This window comes from Silurus aristotelis, assembly GCF_946808225.1.
Source record: "Silurus aristotelis genome assembly, chromosome: 24".
Taxonomy (NCBI): Eukaryota; Metazoa; Chordata; class Actinopteri; order Siluriformes; family Siluridae; genus Silurus; species Silurus aristotelis.
This window is the reverse complement of record NC_139597.1, coordinates 18734252-18751684: the sequence shown is the minus strand read 5'-3', so window position 1 is coordinate 18751684 and position 17433 is coordinate 18734252. Positions and strand designations below refer to the sequence as shown.

Genomic DNA, 17433 nt, shown 5'->3' with positions numbered 1-17433 from the left:
TCTAATCTTTACAGTACTGCAGTGTATATTTTCTGAATCAAACACCGAACTAAAAAATCATTTCATGACTAAAAATACACGAAATAACCAAAAGTATTGGGACATCCAATTTTCCCAAGCAGAACAGCAAATAGACTCAATGCGGCACGGCATGAACACGCAAATCTTATGGTCCAGTGTCCACAAACTTTTGTTCATATAGTTTTAGTTGCATATCTGAACAGGATGTGCTTTTTGTTCACAAGAGAAAAACAATGGATTTGATGACTACCTGTATGAGCGGTGTGTGGAAGGACTGTTAGACGAGTAGCCAAACTCCATGGTGTACTGAGAGCGCACCGTAGCTGGAGAAGGAGGAGGGTTCAGTATCTGGATGGAGGGTGAAAAAAACAGATGATGAAAATGAACCTTGGAGAACAATTGTGTTCTTTTTCATAGCAAGATCTTAAAAGATAATTATGCTTTATTGGGCTGATAAAAACTAGGCAGCCGCTAATACGTTCACACGCTACAGGATCCAGTCTCCATAAAGACTGAGAGGAATACGTGGGAGTCACAGATAGATGTTTGGATATTTCTACTATTTCTATATTATCTACAGCTGGTATAAAGTTATGAAGGGGAAAAAAGGACAATGTGTTTGGAGGTGATGTGCGATGATTTTGCTTACAGGAGGGAAGTAAGTGCCCTTAGTGCTAGACGAGCTGCTGGAGGATGCCCCAGTCACGTGAGCCCGATCGTATGGCGGTCCGCTGCTCCCTCCCATAATGCTCAATGAGCCAATCACAGACTTCCCACGAGACATGCCTGCAGAAAAAGTGGATGAAACATTACAGAAAGTGCTCAGTGTTTTTGCGACATGCTTTCATAGCCGTGCGTCGGTCTCACCTGGAAGAGAGCCGGACAGAGAGCTCGGGTGTGGCACGTAGCCCAACGGTACAGAGGATGGCCCGTGCACGACAAAATCGTTGGTCATGGTCTCGCCGTCGTCCTTCATCTGCGGGCACAAAACGCGCTGGCACACAAAGTACACTGCGCCCACAACAAACAGCGTCATCACCACGCCGACGATGGAGCCGATGGTGTTGGTTGGTTGGGGAGAAGGTTCTTCTGTGGGGTCTGTTTATAAAATATCTGCACATTAAAAATCTCTCTCATCGCAGAAAAACAATGTAATAAAATGAGCATTAAAATATCTTACAGCAGCCAATCTCATCTGAGTTATCCGTGCAGTCCGTGTTATGGTCGCATTTCTTGTGCTTGCCAATGCACTGACCGTTGTTACACATGAACTGATCGGGAGGGCAATGAACTGCAGGAGGAGAGGAAACACACAGCTTACAATAAAATGAAGCACGTACATGCAAACTACATTCTAACTGATTCAGAAAACATTTTCTGCAGGTTTCACAGTCAAATTTAAGACCTTTTAAAAAGCATTAATAATTAAATTTAAGACCTATATCACAACAACAAACACACACACACGAGTATGTAAGCAACTGGCCTTAACCAAGCCTAAACATTTTTTTTTTCAAGCCGAGTATCGCTAAACTTGCACTTCGCCATAGCTGAAAAATAAAAAACGTTTTTTTTTTACATTTGTTGTACAATCCAAGAAAGATAACTCAAATAACAAAGAAACTGATTGGCTGTTGCATGTTCGTCTCATTTGTAGTCATAATAGAGTGAATTATATTTGGACCAGCGAAAGAAAAATCACCATGCAAACAAACAAACAGAATAACTCTCAAGTGCTTTTTCAATGAGCATTAGTGTAGGGTTACATGGACATCGGAAAATTAAGACCTGTTTAGAACTATTTAAGACCTTTTTCAGACTTTAAGACCCTGCAGAAACCCTGCTTTCAGTGTAAAACTTCTTACAATAAATAGAGAAGTCTGATGATTAAAACGGTTATATTGAGTAATAAACAACCCAAGAGAGGCGATGCATAAGAACCATGAGCTGTACCATCACACTTGTTCTCGTCCGAGCGATCCTGGCAGTTGATCTCGCCGTTGCAGCGCAGTGAGATGTCCACGCACTGCTTGCTGTCGCACTGAAACTCGTCGTCTGAACACACGGGGCAGTCTTGCTCATCGCTTTCATCTTTGCACTCAACATATCCGTCGCAGCGCCAGGCCTGCGGGATGCAGTCCACCTCTCCCGATGTGCATGAGAACTGCTCCGGGGAACACGTGGGTGGCTCTGGAAGGCACCGGGAGAATAATCGCGTCATGAAGGCTTTTCAGATAAACGCCAATCGAATTATTGTGGGTTACAATATTTATTCCAATATGACAATCACAATTATTAGCTGGAAACTACACACAGAATTTGAAGATTTATAAACATTACCTCCACAGGAAAGCTCGTCCACCAGGAGGACCAGGTGAACAGGGCAGGAGCAGCGGGTCGTACCATCTCCCTTTACTATACAGATGTGGGAGCATCCTCCATTGTCTAGGGTACAAGGGTGTTTATCTAGAACATAGAGTATGAGAGATGTAAATCCTGCTCATTGTAGCAGATTCATTCCCAGACACAAACACACGCTCGCACACACAGGAACTTTATTTCATTTGAAAGGATACCAGATCAGTGTACATTTGCATGCAATGAAAACAGCAAGCGCTTCATTGGATACACATACTGTAAATACGAAACTTTCAAAACATCTGTGTACTCCTGCACTAAACTAATGGTATTATTAGGAATTAATCATCCATTCCCTTTTTACTATTTCATTTAAAGTCAAATCAGCAGGGTCCATTTCTCTTACAGAAACAAATCGTTACAATCTCCTTCATCCTGTTTATCAACAAGATCCTGCGTTCAGCTATAGATGGCCGCGCGCACACGTTCCCAAGTAAAACCAGTGTTTGTCGAGTGGCTCATTCTTTCCATGTAAACGTTAAATAATGTGGCGCAAAAGAAAGTCACGATCAAAGACAAAACCAGCCCAACGGAGACCCGTCATCTTTAACTCTAACACTTACTGTACTCATCCATGTGAAGCTCGTGGACAGCGTGGATGTCTGTAAGCGCCGTAATGCGAGCTTGGATTTTCGTCCGGCCCTCGCGCGTTGTCTTGTCGATGCGCTCGATCATCTGCTGCTGCCGATCGATCCAGTAGAGGTGATTACCGAACACAGTCAAACCCACTGGCTGCAGTATGTTTGAGTCCTCGATCACAATCCGATTGGCGCCTGGAAGGATAAAAGAAGGAGGGGGGAATAAAGGAATGGAAATTGGTCAAGGAAACTACACTGATTCTTTAGTCTAACATGTGCGGAAAACAGAGAAAAAAAAAAAAGGACCGCCAGGGAAACGGGATATATTTGGACTTGGGAAAGTGATTTATAGTGTTTTGGCACTAGGGAGCGTTTTGCGTAACAATCTAATGTGGGACAGCGGAGGGGAAATCATTTTTGCGTGATGAGAATAATGGGTCAAATGTGTCTGAATCAAGGCCAGACCTCACAAAAAGCTTTCCAGCAGAAAATGAGTGAAAACACACATATATGGAGCAGTAAAAAAAAAAAAAAAAAGTCTACAGAACACTACTTGTTTCTTCATTAGAGCTAGAAGGAGCTTTGAGGTAACCATGCCCTCTCATTTTCCCCTGCTTTCTCTAATCTACGCTGATGATAAAAACCTGTTGGTGATTTTACACTTAAAGGTTTGTGATGATGGAAAAACATTTTAGATGGAGTTGCATATGCTGAAATAATTAGAGCTGAACAACTGAATGAAAAAATAAACCATTTCGATTGTACTACAGGCTTTGCCTCACCTGCAGTCGCACACTGTTTTCCACACTCAGGTTAAATAGATGTGTGGATTTTTGGAAAGAGAAAACATTTTCTTTTCATTTCATTCCCCCCGCTCTGGTTTTGTGTGTCCTCAGCCGGTCCTTTCCTTCAGTTTCACAATCGTACATTTAAAAAATAATAATAATAATAAAATAAAATTGTAAATCTGCTGTGCACATTTTTGGCCATGCTCAATTTCAGTAATATCAATCCCAAAAGATCATTACTAAACACAGGTGTGAATGGGGCCATGGATATGATAATCCAGGCTCTGTCTACGCCTGATAGTAAACGCCAGGGTGCTACGGTCATAAAATCTACGAATGATTTATGATCGGATTTCATTACACTGCATGTATAAAAACTTTTTGGACATCCGAGCTTAAGACTGGACATGGAGCTGGCTTTGTGCACAGGGGCATTGTCATGCCGGAACCTCCTAGTTCAACTAAAGGGAAAGTTTCATGCTAGCTCATCCAAAGATATCATATACAACTGTGCTGAAACACCTGATGAATGCGCTTTGAGATGCAAGACTGGCAATGTTTTTCTAACATCAAGACAGTCCCCAGGTTTTGTGATTTGGTTTTGTGATTTCGGAGCTGGGTTTAAATCCGTCCAGCAATGCCTTTGGTACACAACATTTAACTGATTTATATATTTTTTTGTCCACCCGCTGCATTGCATAACTAAGCCTCAATTATTTTGCATTTATGCCTTCTATTCAACATAATCTCTGCTTTTTAATATAAAAATGCTGTTTGTGAAAGTACCCGTGTCTACTCGTTTTCACAGTTATTCTGTCTTCTTTACAAATTAAATCTGTTTGACACTGTGCTGCCGGACAATCAATATTTTTGGCAATTTGCTCAAACTTGACAATTATTATGTGAATACTAGCTTTTAATTTTGCAATAAAGCGTGTACAAGGTTTGGCAGTATACATCTGGATGACATTTGTGAAATCAAACACTCTAAATAGTCATTATTCTTTGTGCAAGAGTAGAAAAGTGATATGAGCAAATCCTGGAAAAAAATACAAAAGATGATGCAACGTAAATTGGGAAACGTTTCATTTGGAAATGAACGTGTATCTATGTGGTTTTTAAAGTGACATCTGGTCTTTTGTGTCAAATTTGGCATCCAAAGATCACAAATACACTCCAGTGTATAACAGATAGCAGAATTCCACCCGACGGTTTTCAAAACCTCACCAGATAGATCGCTGCTTTCGATGCGACGCAGGTCCATGTCGGCCCAGAAGAGTTTGCCCAGCTCGTTGTCGATAGCGAGGGCGACAGGTTTGCTCAGGCCACTAAAGAACAGAACCTCTCGCTCAGTGCCGTCCAGAGCTGCTCGCTCGATCTTAGGAGAGCGATCCTGCAGGTTGGTAAAGTACATGTACCTTCAAGGGAACAGAGAACATCATGTTTAGACACCACTGCTAACACCTCAAACTCTTAATCCATGCTGTCTAAATCCCTGTCTGTAAGAAAAGTTTAAAACCACAACCAGGCAGTTAAAGCTATAAACATGAGCATGAGAAATTTCTTTACAAGCAACATATGCGGCTTAGGATTACTACTCTAACCCATTTAAACGAAGGGCATTCTAAAAGACAGTTCTAGACAAACCAGAGGATGTTTTCCTGTAAATGTTTCCTCTTTCTAGGCCGTAGCAGATTTTATTGCAACCTCAACATGACCTTAAAACATCAGAAAAAAGCCCTAAAAGCAGAGTTCAGGCACGGTTCACAGCACAGCTTAATAAGAGCAGCAAGAAGACGTGAGAGATTTATTACCCCAATAAATAACACATGTGCATTTTAATTTTAATTTAAATGATCTATGCAACTGTGAGCACTGGAATGGAACACGGACTGAGAATAAAATAATACACAACTTTTTTTGCCTGAGAGAAAACACTCGCTCACCCTCTCTCGGGGTTAACCACAATGGCACGGGGCTTGTCATGCTCTCCACGGAGCACCACTCCAACACGCGAGCCGTCAAGGCGTGTTACGTTAATTACGTTGGTCACCTCGCTGGTCCAGTAGATGAAGCGGCTGTAGATGTCGATGCTCAGGTCAAACGGTTGCAAGCCCAGATTGTGGCCCCCCAATGAGTTGGACACCACGGTCATACTCTGAAGACACAGGCGTTAAACGGTCATAATGCAGCAAAACGCCGTCAATGCAACTGATACACTGCACGAATTCTGTGTAAAGCAGGCTGAATATAAGCAAGATAACTCAACAAGAACAGAAACACACATTGCAATGCAAGCTAGCAGCAGTCTGCACGGCAGTGGTTGTGTGCGCGCTACCTGATTGCCGTCCTCCTGCGCACGACGAATGAAGTTCTGCTTCGAGTCAATCCAGTACAGCTGCTTGTCGAGTGGGTCGTAGTCGATGGCTCGAACGTTGCGTAGGCTGTGAATGGGTAGGATGATGTCAGGGCTCTGCTGCTCGTCCATTACCATGCGATTAATAGCTGACTTCTGGCTAAACAGTAGGAAAGAGGTGGGTGCTGAAAGAGGCAGAGAAGAAAGGAGAGAAACTGTTAAAATAAATAAATAAATAAAAAAAATAAAAAAAATAAAAAAAACACAACAAAAAGAAAAACAACAAACTTTTAAAACCACCTCAAGTGTCTTCTCCAAAAATGAGATTTAGACCCCAGCTCAATCTGAAACAGGACTTCGCTCATTTACCTATGACCATCTGGGTCACCATGGTACTTGTTACAACACACATACCTCCCATACAAGATACAAGTGTGTACGACGTGCCTCCTGAGCCTCCCCCGAGTAAACCTCCGTGTGAGCCTGCAGTGTTTTTACTCCGTCAGACATGGCAAGAGAGCCAAGGACGGCTTAAACCAGGCTTTGGTTTCTTGCGGCTTGCCAACTTGGCAGTGGCCTAGGCGACCGAGTGAGCTTTTAAAGCTCCGCGCAAGCCTGCAGCTGAAAGTTCTCCCTCCCAGAAAGGCCTCACTCAGCTCCGGGGCTACACACTACACCATAACTCCCCATAACCTGAGCCCATTCGAACCTCATGCAGCCTCACACTCGCACAGCCGTCAAGATCAGCAGGAGACGTATCAACTGAAGTCCAAGAGCCGTAAAACCCGTGGATGCAGAAAATGAGTTGTGAAGTGTGCAAACCATTTGGATTTTTAAACAGTAGACTTGGTATGGAAATGCACACAGTGGATCAAGTATCTTGTCTGTAAATAAAGTACTCACAATGGTGGTTTTAGACAACTATGCTCATGGGTTAAAAAGGAAGCATAGGTTTTCTGAAAGTGGGGTGCAGAGGGTGGGGCTCCCTGGGCCCTGCAAATGCATAGCTACAAGGTCTGTGATTTTTTTCTTCTTTTTTTGGTTACAGTAGTAGAACTCACACACCACACTAATAGTGTGTATATAAGAATATTTTGGGGTTCAATTACTAAAGTTAACCCATACATAAATATGGAAAGTTAAAAAATAGAATGCAGTATAGTTCTAAAATTATTTAAAATATGGAAATAAATTGACACTAAAGGAGCTGTGGAATTTATCTCACAGTTGAAAGAGTCCTTGGCCACAGAGAAAAAAAAAAAGTCTGCAGAACACTGACCTCCATAAAGCACATTGTGGGAGCCTTATTTCACTCTGGCTTTTATTTATAATGGGAATTGTGTGTAGAACAGAGAAAATGCCTGCTTCTATAAATATGAACCTTGTACAATGCATGCATGGCAAAGAAAGAACTGGCCGAACAGAACTACACTTTTGGTTTTGTCTATATATACAGTGAGGAAAATAAGTATTTGGACACGCTGCTATTTTGCAAGTTCTCCCACTTAGAAATCATGGAGGGGTCTGAAATTGTCATCGTAGGTGCATGTCCACTGTGAGAGACATAATCTAAAAAAAAAAATCCAGAAATAACAATATATGATTTTTGAACAATTTATTTGTATGATACAGCTGCAAATAAGTATTTAAACACCTGTCTATCAGCTGGAATTCTGACCCTCAAAGACCTGTTAGTCTGCCTTTAAAATGTCCACCTCCACTACATTTATTATCCTAAATTAGATGCACCTGTTTGAGGTCGTTAGCTGCATAAAGACACCTGTCCACCCCATACAATCAGTAAGAATCCAACTACTAACATGGCCAAGACCAAAGAGCTGTCCAAAGACACTAGAGACAAAATTGTACACCTCCACAAGGCTGGAAAGGGCTACGGGGAAATTGCCAAGCAGTTTGGTGAAAAAAAAAAACACTGTTGGAGCAATCATTAGAAAATGGAAGAAGCTAAACATGACTGTCAATCTCCCTCGGACTGGGGCTCCATGAAAGATCTCACCTCGTGGGGTCTCAATGATCCTAAGGAAGGTGAGAAATCAGCCCAAAACTACACGGGAGGAGCTGGTCAATGACCTGAAAAGAGCTGGGACCATCGTTTCCAAGGTTACTGTTGGTAATACACTAAGACGTCATGGTTTGAAATTATGCATGGCACATAGGGTTCCCCTGCTTAAACCAGCACATGTCCAGGCACGTCTTAAGTTTGCCAATGACCATTTAGATGATCCAGAGGAGTCATGGGCGAAAGTCATGTGGTCAGATGAGACCAAAATAGAACTTTTGGGTCATAATTCCACTAAACGTGTTTGGAGGAAGAAGAATGATGAGTACCATCCAAAGAACACCATCCCTACTGTGAAGCATGGGGGTGGTAGCATCATGCTTTGGGGGTGTTTTTCTGCACATGGGACAGGGCGACTGCACTGTATTAAGGAGAGGATGACCGGGGCCATGTATTGCGAGATTTTGGGGACCAAACCTCCTTCCCTCAGTTAGAGCATTGAAGATGGGTCGAGGCTGGGTCTTCCAACATGACAATGACCCGAAGCACACAGCCAGGATAACCAAGGAGTGGCTCTGTAAGAAGCATATCAAGGTTCTGGCGTAGCCTAGCCAGTCTCCAGACCTAAACCCAATAGAGAATCTTTGGAGGGAGCTCAAACTCCGTGTTTCTCAGCGACAGGCCAGAAACCTGACTGATCTAGAGAAGATCTGTGTGGAGGAGTGGGCCAAAATCCCTCCTGCAGTGTGTGTAAACCTGGTGAAAAACTACAGGAAACGTTTGACCTCTGTAATTGCAAACAAAGGCTCCTGTACCAAATATTAACATTGACTTTCTCAGGTGTTCAAATACTTATTTTCCTCACTGTGTGTGTGTATGTATATATATACACACACATACACATACATATATATATATATATATATATATATATATATATATATATATATATATACACATACATACACACACACACACACACACACACACACACACACACACACACACAACAATCCGGACAAAAAAATTGTTAAACAACATCCCTTCTTATTGTAAGCATGGTTAAAATAAAAATGTGCGTGCGTGCGTGCGGCTCACCGCTGCAGGTTTTGTTGTCATCATTAAGTGAGTAATGCGCTGGGCAGCCACACACGTAACTGCTGACGGGCACGGCCAGGCACAGGTGTGAGCAGTGCCCGTTGGTTGAGGCGCAGGCGTTCCAGCCTCCCTGACGTGACGAATGAAACACCAGGATGTCCATGACGTAATCCAGATGTCCCTGGATGAGTGTGCGGTTCTGCCCACTGGTTTTGTTAGCACGCTCGATGCTGCGCAGGCTCCAGTCTGTCCAGTAAATGTAGTCTTGGTATTGCGTGAGACCGAAAGGGTGGGGCAGGTCATCTGCAATCACCTCACGCTCGAGACCTTACAGAGGAGCCATGTACAAAAGTTATTTTTCACTGAGGGTCTGATTTGTACAAAACAGACAAAGAAAATTGACCTACTGTTTCTCTACACACTATTAATTAGGGGTTCACAAAATTCACAGTTTGTACGTTACTCGGTTTTTAAGTCACAGTTTGGCTCAAAGTGAGTAGCCACAGTGACTCTAGTGAACTCTAGTTTCTTTTTATACCCCTGCCATTGTTGTGTATGTTTTCAAGTTATTATTATTAATAATAATAATAATAATATTAATATAACAAAGTGAGAGGCGGAAACTAAACAAACTAGAGGTCCGCCACTTAATACATTCCTGTTGGAACTCAGATTTTAACTTTAAGTTCCACACCTAAAAAGGATTGCATTCGAACCGAAAGCCCTTACCCAAAAAACTTTGGTACGAATACATGTATCGTTACACCCCCTACTATAAACAACAATTGTGATTGGATTTTAGACACTAGCACCGAAACCAAACAAAGATTTAAGCTGAAATAAACATGGCTCTCACCAAGCATGTTGGAAGATTCAATAAGCGTGGTGTCCAGGTCGGTCCAGTAGAGGCGCCTCTCAGCGTAGTCAATGGTGAGCCCATTGGCACGACCCACATTGGGTACTAAAGTGATCCGTCCAGTCCCATCCATGGCTGCGCGATCAATCTTGGGTCTCCCACCCCACTCAGTCCAGTACATGAACCTAGAGAAAAAATTGTATGAGATCTTACCTGTTTGTAATAATTGATAAGCCTGTATATATAATACTCTATTTCAGCTGCAAAATAAAAAAATGTCTGCTTTACCCTTCAGCAGGGTCCAGTGCAAGAGCTCGTGGACTGTCCAGGTCTTTCCACACCAGGACCTGCCTGTGCTGGCCGTCCAGCTTTGCCACCTCAATGCGATTAGTGCCAGTATCTGCCCAGTACAGGTTCTTGCCCAGCCAGTCCACAGCCATGCCTTCTGGGTAATCAAGACCAAACTCGACTACGTGCTCCAGGGCACTGCCATTCATGAATGCTCGGCTGATAGTCTATGTAGCGTGAGACACAGCATTAATGAATTTGGGCACCAAAAATGATTTGCATCAATATTTAATAATGTAATTTTCAACATCATTCAAGATTTTTCATCATCAAGTCATCGATTTTTCACTTTGGTGTAGAGGACTTCTACATTAAAACTACAACATTATACCCCAATATGCCCAATGCCATTCAATTATCTGCTGATGGCAGTTACAGCTGGAATCACCCATTGCATGGGCTTTATCCAAAAGAACCAGTGCAGCAGTGCTTTAATTATTACATCTTTATACTATTTCTTCATTGAAATTTTACATTACTATGACAATAAAAGCCTGGGAGATATATATATATATATATATATATATATATATATAGACAGTGAAATCCGGTTACAGAACAGCACAAATCTGAGTTTCCCCAAAATAAATCTATGCTAAAATGACACTATTCTACACCAGCACACAAACTCACACAATGTACCCAATTCTAAAAAAGAAATTTCGAGAGTGAAAGAAACTAGGAGAGACTAAGAATGAGCAAGAGAGAGATAGAGCACAGACAGCATAACACACAAGAGAGGATAGAAAAGAAAAAACAAGCTATCAATTATTTCCAAACTGGCATCTCTGGGGAGCCCATTACTGAGCCAAGCTGTAGACAGACAGCCAGCCAAGAAGAATAGGCAGGTATACACCAATGTGTGTGTACTATTTCTTCTCCTCACCTTTAGCGTGATGTCGGTCCAGTAGATGCGGTTGTCGGTCACGTCGAAGTCGAGAGCCGATGCCTCCTTGACACCAGTGAGCGGAATGGCAACGTTATTGTTGTTGGTTTCGAGGGAGATGCGGCGAATGTCAGTGTGACGCGAGAAGAGCAAAAAGGCTTCCGGGACGATGCACGTGCTCATGTCACCCATGAGCTCCAGGCCGATGGGACATGCGCACGCCACACCCTGTGGCTTGTACAGGCACAGGTGACTGCAACCACCGTTGTTCTCCGCACATGGGTTCGTCCCTAAGAACAAGAACACGTATAAGAGAGTGAGTACTGATTTTTGGAATTACTGAATTTTATGATTACAAACCAGAGTAAAGTTTAATCAATAAGGCTAACAAAGAGTGCATGTGAGTACGCTCTTTCACTGGACAAGCAGTGCTGTTAGAAGTCTCGCTCACCTAAAGCCTGGTGAACGTAGGTAGCCTTCAGCCCCATGAGGTCAGGCAGCTGGTCGATGATCACTTCGCGATCGGCGGTGCGTTTGTGCACACGCTCGATGCTGCGCCTTTGCCAGTCTGTCCAGTAAACGTAGTCGCCCAGGAGGGTAAAGCCGAATATGTGCGGAAGTTTGTCCTCGACCAAAATCCTGCGTCCCGTTCCATCCATATTCATCATCTGAGAAAAGAAAGTGTAAGGTTTTTTTTACTTGTATAATTAAAATGAATACATTAATGTGTGTGTGCATTCAATCGGAAGCTGAGTAGTGGTTGTTTGTGGCATGAAGAGAAAAGCTCTGTGGAAATCGCTAACAACCATTGTAATTAGCAGCAACTGGACAAATAAGCAGCTGTGCACATGGACACCAGATTCCCTCTGTTCTGATTAGCACAAGTGCACATATGAGAGAGAGAGAGAGAGAGAGAGAGAGAGAGAGAGAGAGAGAGAGAGAGAGAGAGAGAAAGGACAACAGGAAGCATGACATCTAAGTTTGCTTTTAAGTGCTTTAAAGAAGTGCTTTTACTTCTCTAGAATTCCTGTCTCTATTTACCTTTTGTCCTCTAATCTAAACAAATATCCCCAAAAGAGACATTTCTTTTTCTTTAAGGCAAACAAGGAGAACGAGACTACACATTCCAGAGCTGACTTTAGAAACTGACGCAACAGCTTTCTATTTCCTTCCACAAATCCAACACAATAAGGACTTCTCATATCAAATTGTAAATTTCTTTTTTTTTTTTTTTACAAAAACATTGGCCTATAGGACAGAAATCATCTTTGTGGCTTCTGTGGGGATCGCAGTCCTTTAGCCACACGCCAGTCACAATGCCAGAATCTCTGGCCTTAGAAACGCTACACTCCGGCATCCTCCGCCAAAGAAAGAAAAAGAAAAGAAAAGAAAAAGAAATCTGCTTTTGTTTTCTTTCTTAAAGTCATATACAGCCAGTATATTCAGATTGGTGAAAACAATCCGAAAAATTCTAATCTACCGAACAGATACAAAAGTAAAATCCTGACCGAGTGAGCCAGCTGGCTTTATATTTTCTACTTTCTCCCTCTACTAATGTGCATATAAAATGGAGTTTCCATCCTTAGTTTGAAGGCATCAGCCAAAAGGTCTCCAGTGGTTTGGGAGTTGTGACCACAGTGTGGTGTTGGTTTCAGATTCTAGGGCTATTCTAAATAGTGCAGACCGCAGATGGAGTAGAGGCCGCAATCGGAACCAGATGTGGGCTGCAGCCACAAAAAACACCGCCTTTTCGAGCAAAGACGTGCTAGCCTGCATTTCTTCTTTCCTTCTCACCCATACCCCTACCTTCCTTCAAATACACTAACCCTTTCAAACCTCAAAGCAGGTACAAAAAGCCACGGTTTGCTGTGCGTCAGTGACATGCTATGACCCCCGCTTTAACGCTTTAGTCTAATCAATTCGATGCTTGAAAGAAAACTCTAGAATCAGCATTATGGCAGGTCAGGTTTCCTTGCTCTGGCGATAAAGGAACTGAATTTTGGAAAAATCTGGTGCGTCACTATCAGCGTAAAGGCGATCAAGTGTCTTTTATACAGAGTACTGCAGGTTTCTGTTTTATTATATAAATGATTTGCCTCAATGTTTAGTCAATTTAACTACAGCACTGCGTTTCCCCACAGCCCATTATTACTGACGCACCATCGCTAAACTCTGGACCGCTCTAGGGTCGCATTTATAAATGAAAAGGAAACGGGAAAACAGATATCGTGCAAAACCTGACCTCTGGACAGGTAAACAGAAGACGCTACAGAATAAAAAAAATAGAGGAACGGAGAGGAAACGGCGAGGAGAATTTAATTTCATACTAAAACAAAAAGAAAACACCAAACACTTTTTTAAATTAATTTGAAACTAAGGTGCTACTTTTTGTTTGTGCCTTAAAAAGTGTTTGAAAGTTATCTATTTTTTCATGTTATCCTGCACTTTATTACAAGATATTAAAAGATAACACTGTTTAAGGCACAAACATAAAGCAGCACCTTACACATATGGGAACAGCCTGAGCAGTCTGGCAAATCTCCATTTTGTCTGCTGCCAACATGTTGACACCTCACAGCGTGCCAAAACTTTTACTATCGGATATCCAAGCAGCAGGAGGTCTGTGATGTGAAGCTGGAAGGTGTAAGGTTAGAGGATTTTTAATTCACTGCTTGAGGGCAGGAGAATTGTGCCATCCCAAACTGACGAACGTGAACAGAAACTAATCATTCCGATTAGTTTGGATTGGCATGATCAAAACCGGCTTCGTGCTGGGTCGTGGCAACCTACAGCACTACAAGCTGCACTTCATTATTACAGGCTCCGGGCGAATGGCTTGGGTTTGTAATTCAAGGAGCCGGGGCTGTTTTTCTGACGGTGTACATTTACAGGCTTCCCATTAACCATGTGAAATAACTCGGCTGAAATTCATGTGGCCAGGCACAGGGAAGCTATAGCAAAAACCTTGCCAAGCTTAAAATTGCCCTCTCTGTAGCAGCAGGGCTGTTCAAATCAAGGAGAAACTCTGCAATCCAAACTCAAAGCTTTGCCGTCTAGGCTGGATCTAGGCCGCAAATTATTATAAACTAATGCACAATAGAAATGCCTAGCTCCGTGTGTGACCGCGTCAGCCTCCTGGTGCTGGCTCATCGTGCCAGTTGTGACAAAGCAGGCAGCAGAGTTCCCAGCAAAGGGTTAGAACTGCTGCAGCAGGGCAGAAAAAAATACCCCCTGCTGCACCAAAACACATCGTCTGCATCATCAGTTCACCATCTCTAATCAGATAATGAAAGCGATAGTTCACAATTTACTGACTATGTGCATCATAAATAATCTAACATGTTGCACTGTCCACAAATATTTTGTAAATATAACTTTTATGGAAAACTACCCAGAATTATAGCCACTAGTGGTAAAAATGGGAAAAACCTTCCATTAAAGATCATTTTTGTGGCTCATCCAATGCTAAAAAAATATGGGAGGAAAAAAAAATAAAACATGGAACACATTTGTGATTGGTGGGTTGTAATGTCAGTCAAATGACTTAATACGATGATTTAATGTAATTGAGAGGCTTCCCATGTCTTTTCAGCCTTTCGTATCTGTGTTAGCAGTAGGAGGGCTTTAAAACTACTTAAAATAATATATCAGGCTAATATTCCAGGCTACAGTATAAACATACCTGATGTCTTTTTACCGATTGTAAAAGTGCAAAGCAGGTTAAGTTCACACAGGTGAAGTGCAAAACAAATCTATCAACTCAATTCAATGCCAATAAAATATAATATTTATATAATATTAAAAATAAAATGTGTTTAATCCAATAATCCACAGGATGTTCATGAGCACCAATTTTGTGCAAATGTCTGCACATTCAGCTTCAGGTCTATTACAATGAAATCGGTTTGCTTTATTGCTCTATTCACAAGTACAGCTACAGCTCACCTCTATTTTGTCAGTCTTAGCATCTCCCCAGTAAATCTTCCTCTCTGCATAGTCGAGCGCTAGGCCATTGGGCCAGCCCAAGGATGTGTTCACCATCACAACTCGCTCGGTTCCATCCAGAGTAGCACGCTCGATCTTCGGGATCTCACCCCAGTCGGTCCAGTACATGTATCTATAGAAAAAAGAGACACTGATATTAGTGAAGGTACCATGTCTAATGTGACATTAACTCAATTCATCAAAATTCGAATTTACTCTGATGATTATAATTTAAAAATTTTAGGAAGAAATAAATCGGTTTAAATCATTTAAAAGAAAAAAGGAGGCAGTGAGAGAAATTAGAAAGCAGTGCCGGGACTAGTTAGATCACTCACTACCAAGATTTCTATCTGAAATCGCATACAGTATACATTGCACGTGCACACGCACACACAGTTCTCTACAATATAGCTAGCCATCATGACCCGGTGCACTATGCAGCCATGGATACTGTTGCTGAGCAACAGAGAGATGAAAGCCAGAATAAGAGAGAAAGATAGAGAAGTTCATAAACGATGTCCACACTTAATATACAAGACACTACAGGTGTAAAGTTGCTCTCAAGTGAAGTTACTCTGTGATATAACCGAATAGAAAAGTACTATGTGTAAACAGGTTCCTAAGTGTAAACACACACACACACACACACACACACACACACACACACACACACACACACACACACACACACACACACACACACACAGCGTTTTAGTCTTAATTAAACAGAACATGCTCTTTTAAATAAAAACACACACCCTGAGACTGGATCCAGGACGATCGCTCTAGGCTCATCCAGTTCCTCGGAAATCAGGATCTTCCTCATGGTACCGTTAAGCCGTGTCACTTCAATGCGATCAGTGCCCGTGTCGGTCCAGTAAAGGTTGCGTGCAATCCAGTCCACGGCGATGCCATCTGGGTGATTCACTTGCGAGGTGACGAGCAGCTGTGCATCACTGCCGTCCAACCGAGAGCGGCGAATTGCATGCACTTCATCATCTGTCCAATACACGTGGCCGTCTACGGGGTCATAGTCGATGGCGATGGCGTGCCGGATATCCTCCGCGTGTAAAACGATGTCGGTAAAGTCCGGCGTGTCGAGAGAGATGCGCCGGAGGTCTGTGCGCCGTGCAAGGAGAAGCAGCTTCGTGGCTCCTGGAAAAAGACAAGTATTATTAAACAGTGTCAAAAATTCACCTGACCACCACACCCATGCAAATCACCTACAAACTTATATAATGAAGATATGTGAGAATCAAACCATGCTCCAGCATGCCTTTCTCCTGAACACAAAGCCAGCTCCAGGAAAACATGTGTTACGGATGGAGTGGAGGAACTGCAGCTTCCTGCAAAAAGCCCTGATCTTCATCATCACCCCTTACTAATTGACAATTTCAGGTATCTTCACAGCCACCCAAAGGTGCTGCAAATACTCAGTGGTATGCCAGAGCTGTTATTTTAAAGCCAATACTTTCTACATAAAAAAAAAAAAAAAAAAAAAAAAAGGCACCAAAATTCCCGCCCCAAAAAATAGAATTGCACACAAATTAATCCTTTGCTCTCATAAAGCAAGTCAAAGTGTGAATAATTTGTCCCAAATATTTGGGAAAATCCCTGGAAGCATGTGACCATCATCTTGTGTTGAACCGAGCTGAGAAACAGATCCCATATGACTATAAGGGTGTGGAGAGACCAAAAAGAGTGAAATGCATTGCGCAGAAAGATGGCATAAGAGAGGACTTCATGAACCGTGTTGATTAAAATGCTTTATTCCGAAATCTATAAAAAAATATATATATTTTCGTTCACTGCTGGAAATGTATGTGTATTTAAATGAAGGTATAACTATACAGAGAAATTTAAAAAGAGAGTATAAACGATAAACATGGCTACCATTGTTAGATTGGCAAGCCTTCGATGAACTGTGTTGCAATGGCGACTACAGGTCGGCTACACCATGCACCTCCAGGTTCATGCATTAACCACAAGGACTGTTTGAGAGACCAACAGTCTCGGCAAGAACAGCACACACTTAATAATGAGGATGCAGACGTCTAGCTGAGGACTGCAACTTCTCATA

At 42.3% G+C, this 17433-nt stretch overlaps 1 protein-coding gene across 2 annotated transcripts in view; it reads right to left on the bottom strand.

The window, feature by feature from the left end:
* The window catches only part of lrp6 (low density lipoprotein receptor-related protein 6), a 46050-nt gene that overhangs the window by 8272 nt on the left and 20345 nt on the right, over positions 1-17433 (bottom strand). Inside the window, exons 6-22 of one of the 2 annotated variants that reach the window (XR_014531267.1) lie at positions 16112-16508; positions 15315-15486; positions 11821-12037; positions 11370-11659; positions 10424-10650; positions 10136-10320; positions 9280-9606; positions 6144-6346; positions 5752-5963; positions 5033-5223; positions 3003-3212; positions 2362-2487; positions 1588-2211; positions 1202-1459; positions 889-1119; positions 671-807; positions 272-369 (exon numbers count right to left, since the gene is read on the bottom strand). Coding sequence is in view for 1 of the 2 variants with exons in the window: in XM_083527778.1 (XP_083383904.1) it covers positions 272-369; positions 671-807; positions 889-1119; positions 1202-1312; positions 1975-2211; positions 2362-2487; positions 3003-3212; positions 5033-5223; positions 5752-5963; positions 6144-6346; positions 9280-9606; positions 10136-10320; positions 10424-10650; positions 11370-11659; positions 11821-12037; positions 15315-15486; positions 16112-16508 (3571 nt within the window). In the remaining variant the exon portion in view is untranslated. The remainder of the gene's footprint in view (positions 1-271; positions 370-670; positions 808-888; positions 1120-1201; positions 1460-1587; positions 2212-2361; positions 2488-3002; positions 3213-5032; positions 5224-5751; positions 5964-6143; positions 6347-9279; positions 9607-10135; positions 10321-10423; positions 10651-11369; positions 11660-11820; positions 12038-15314; positions 15487-16111; positions 16509-17433) is intronic. The other variant, XM_083527778.1, reaches the window with a different exon arrangement.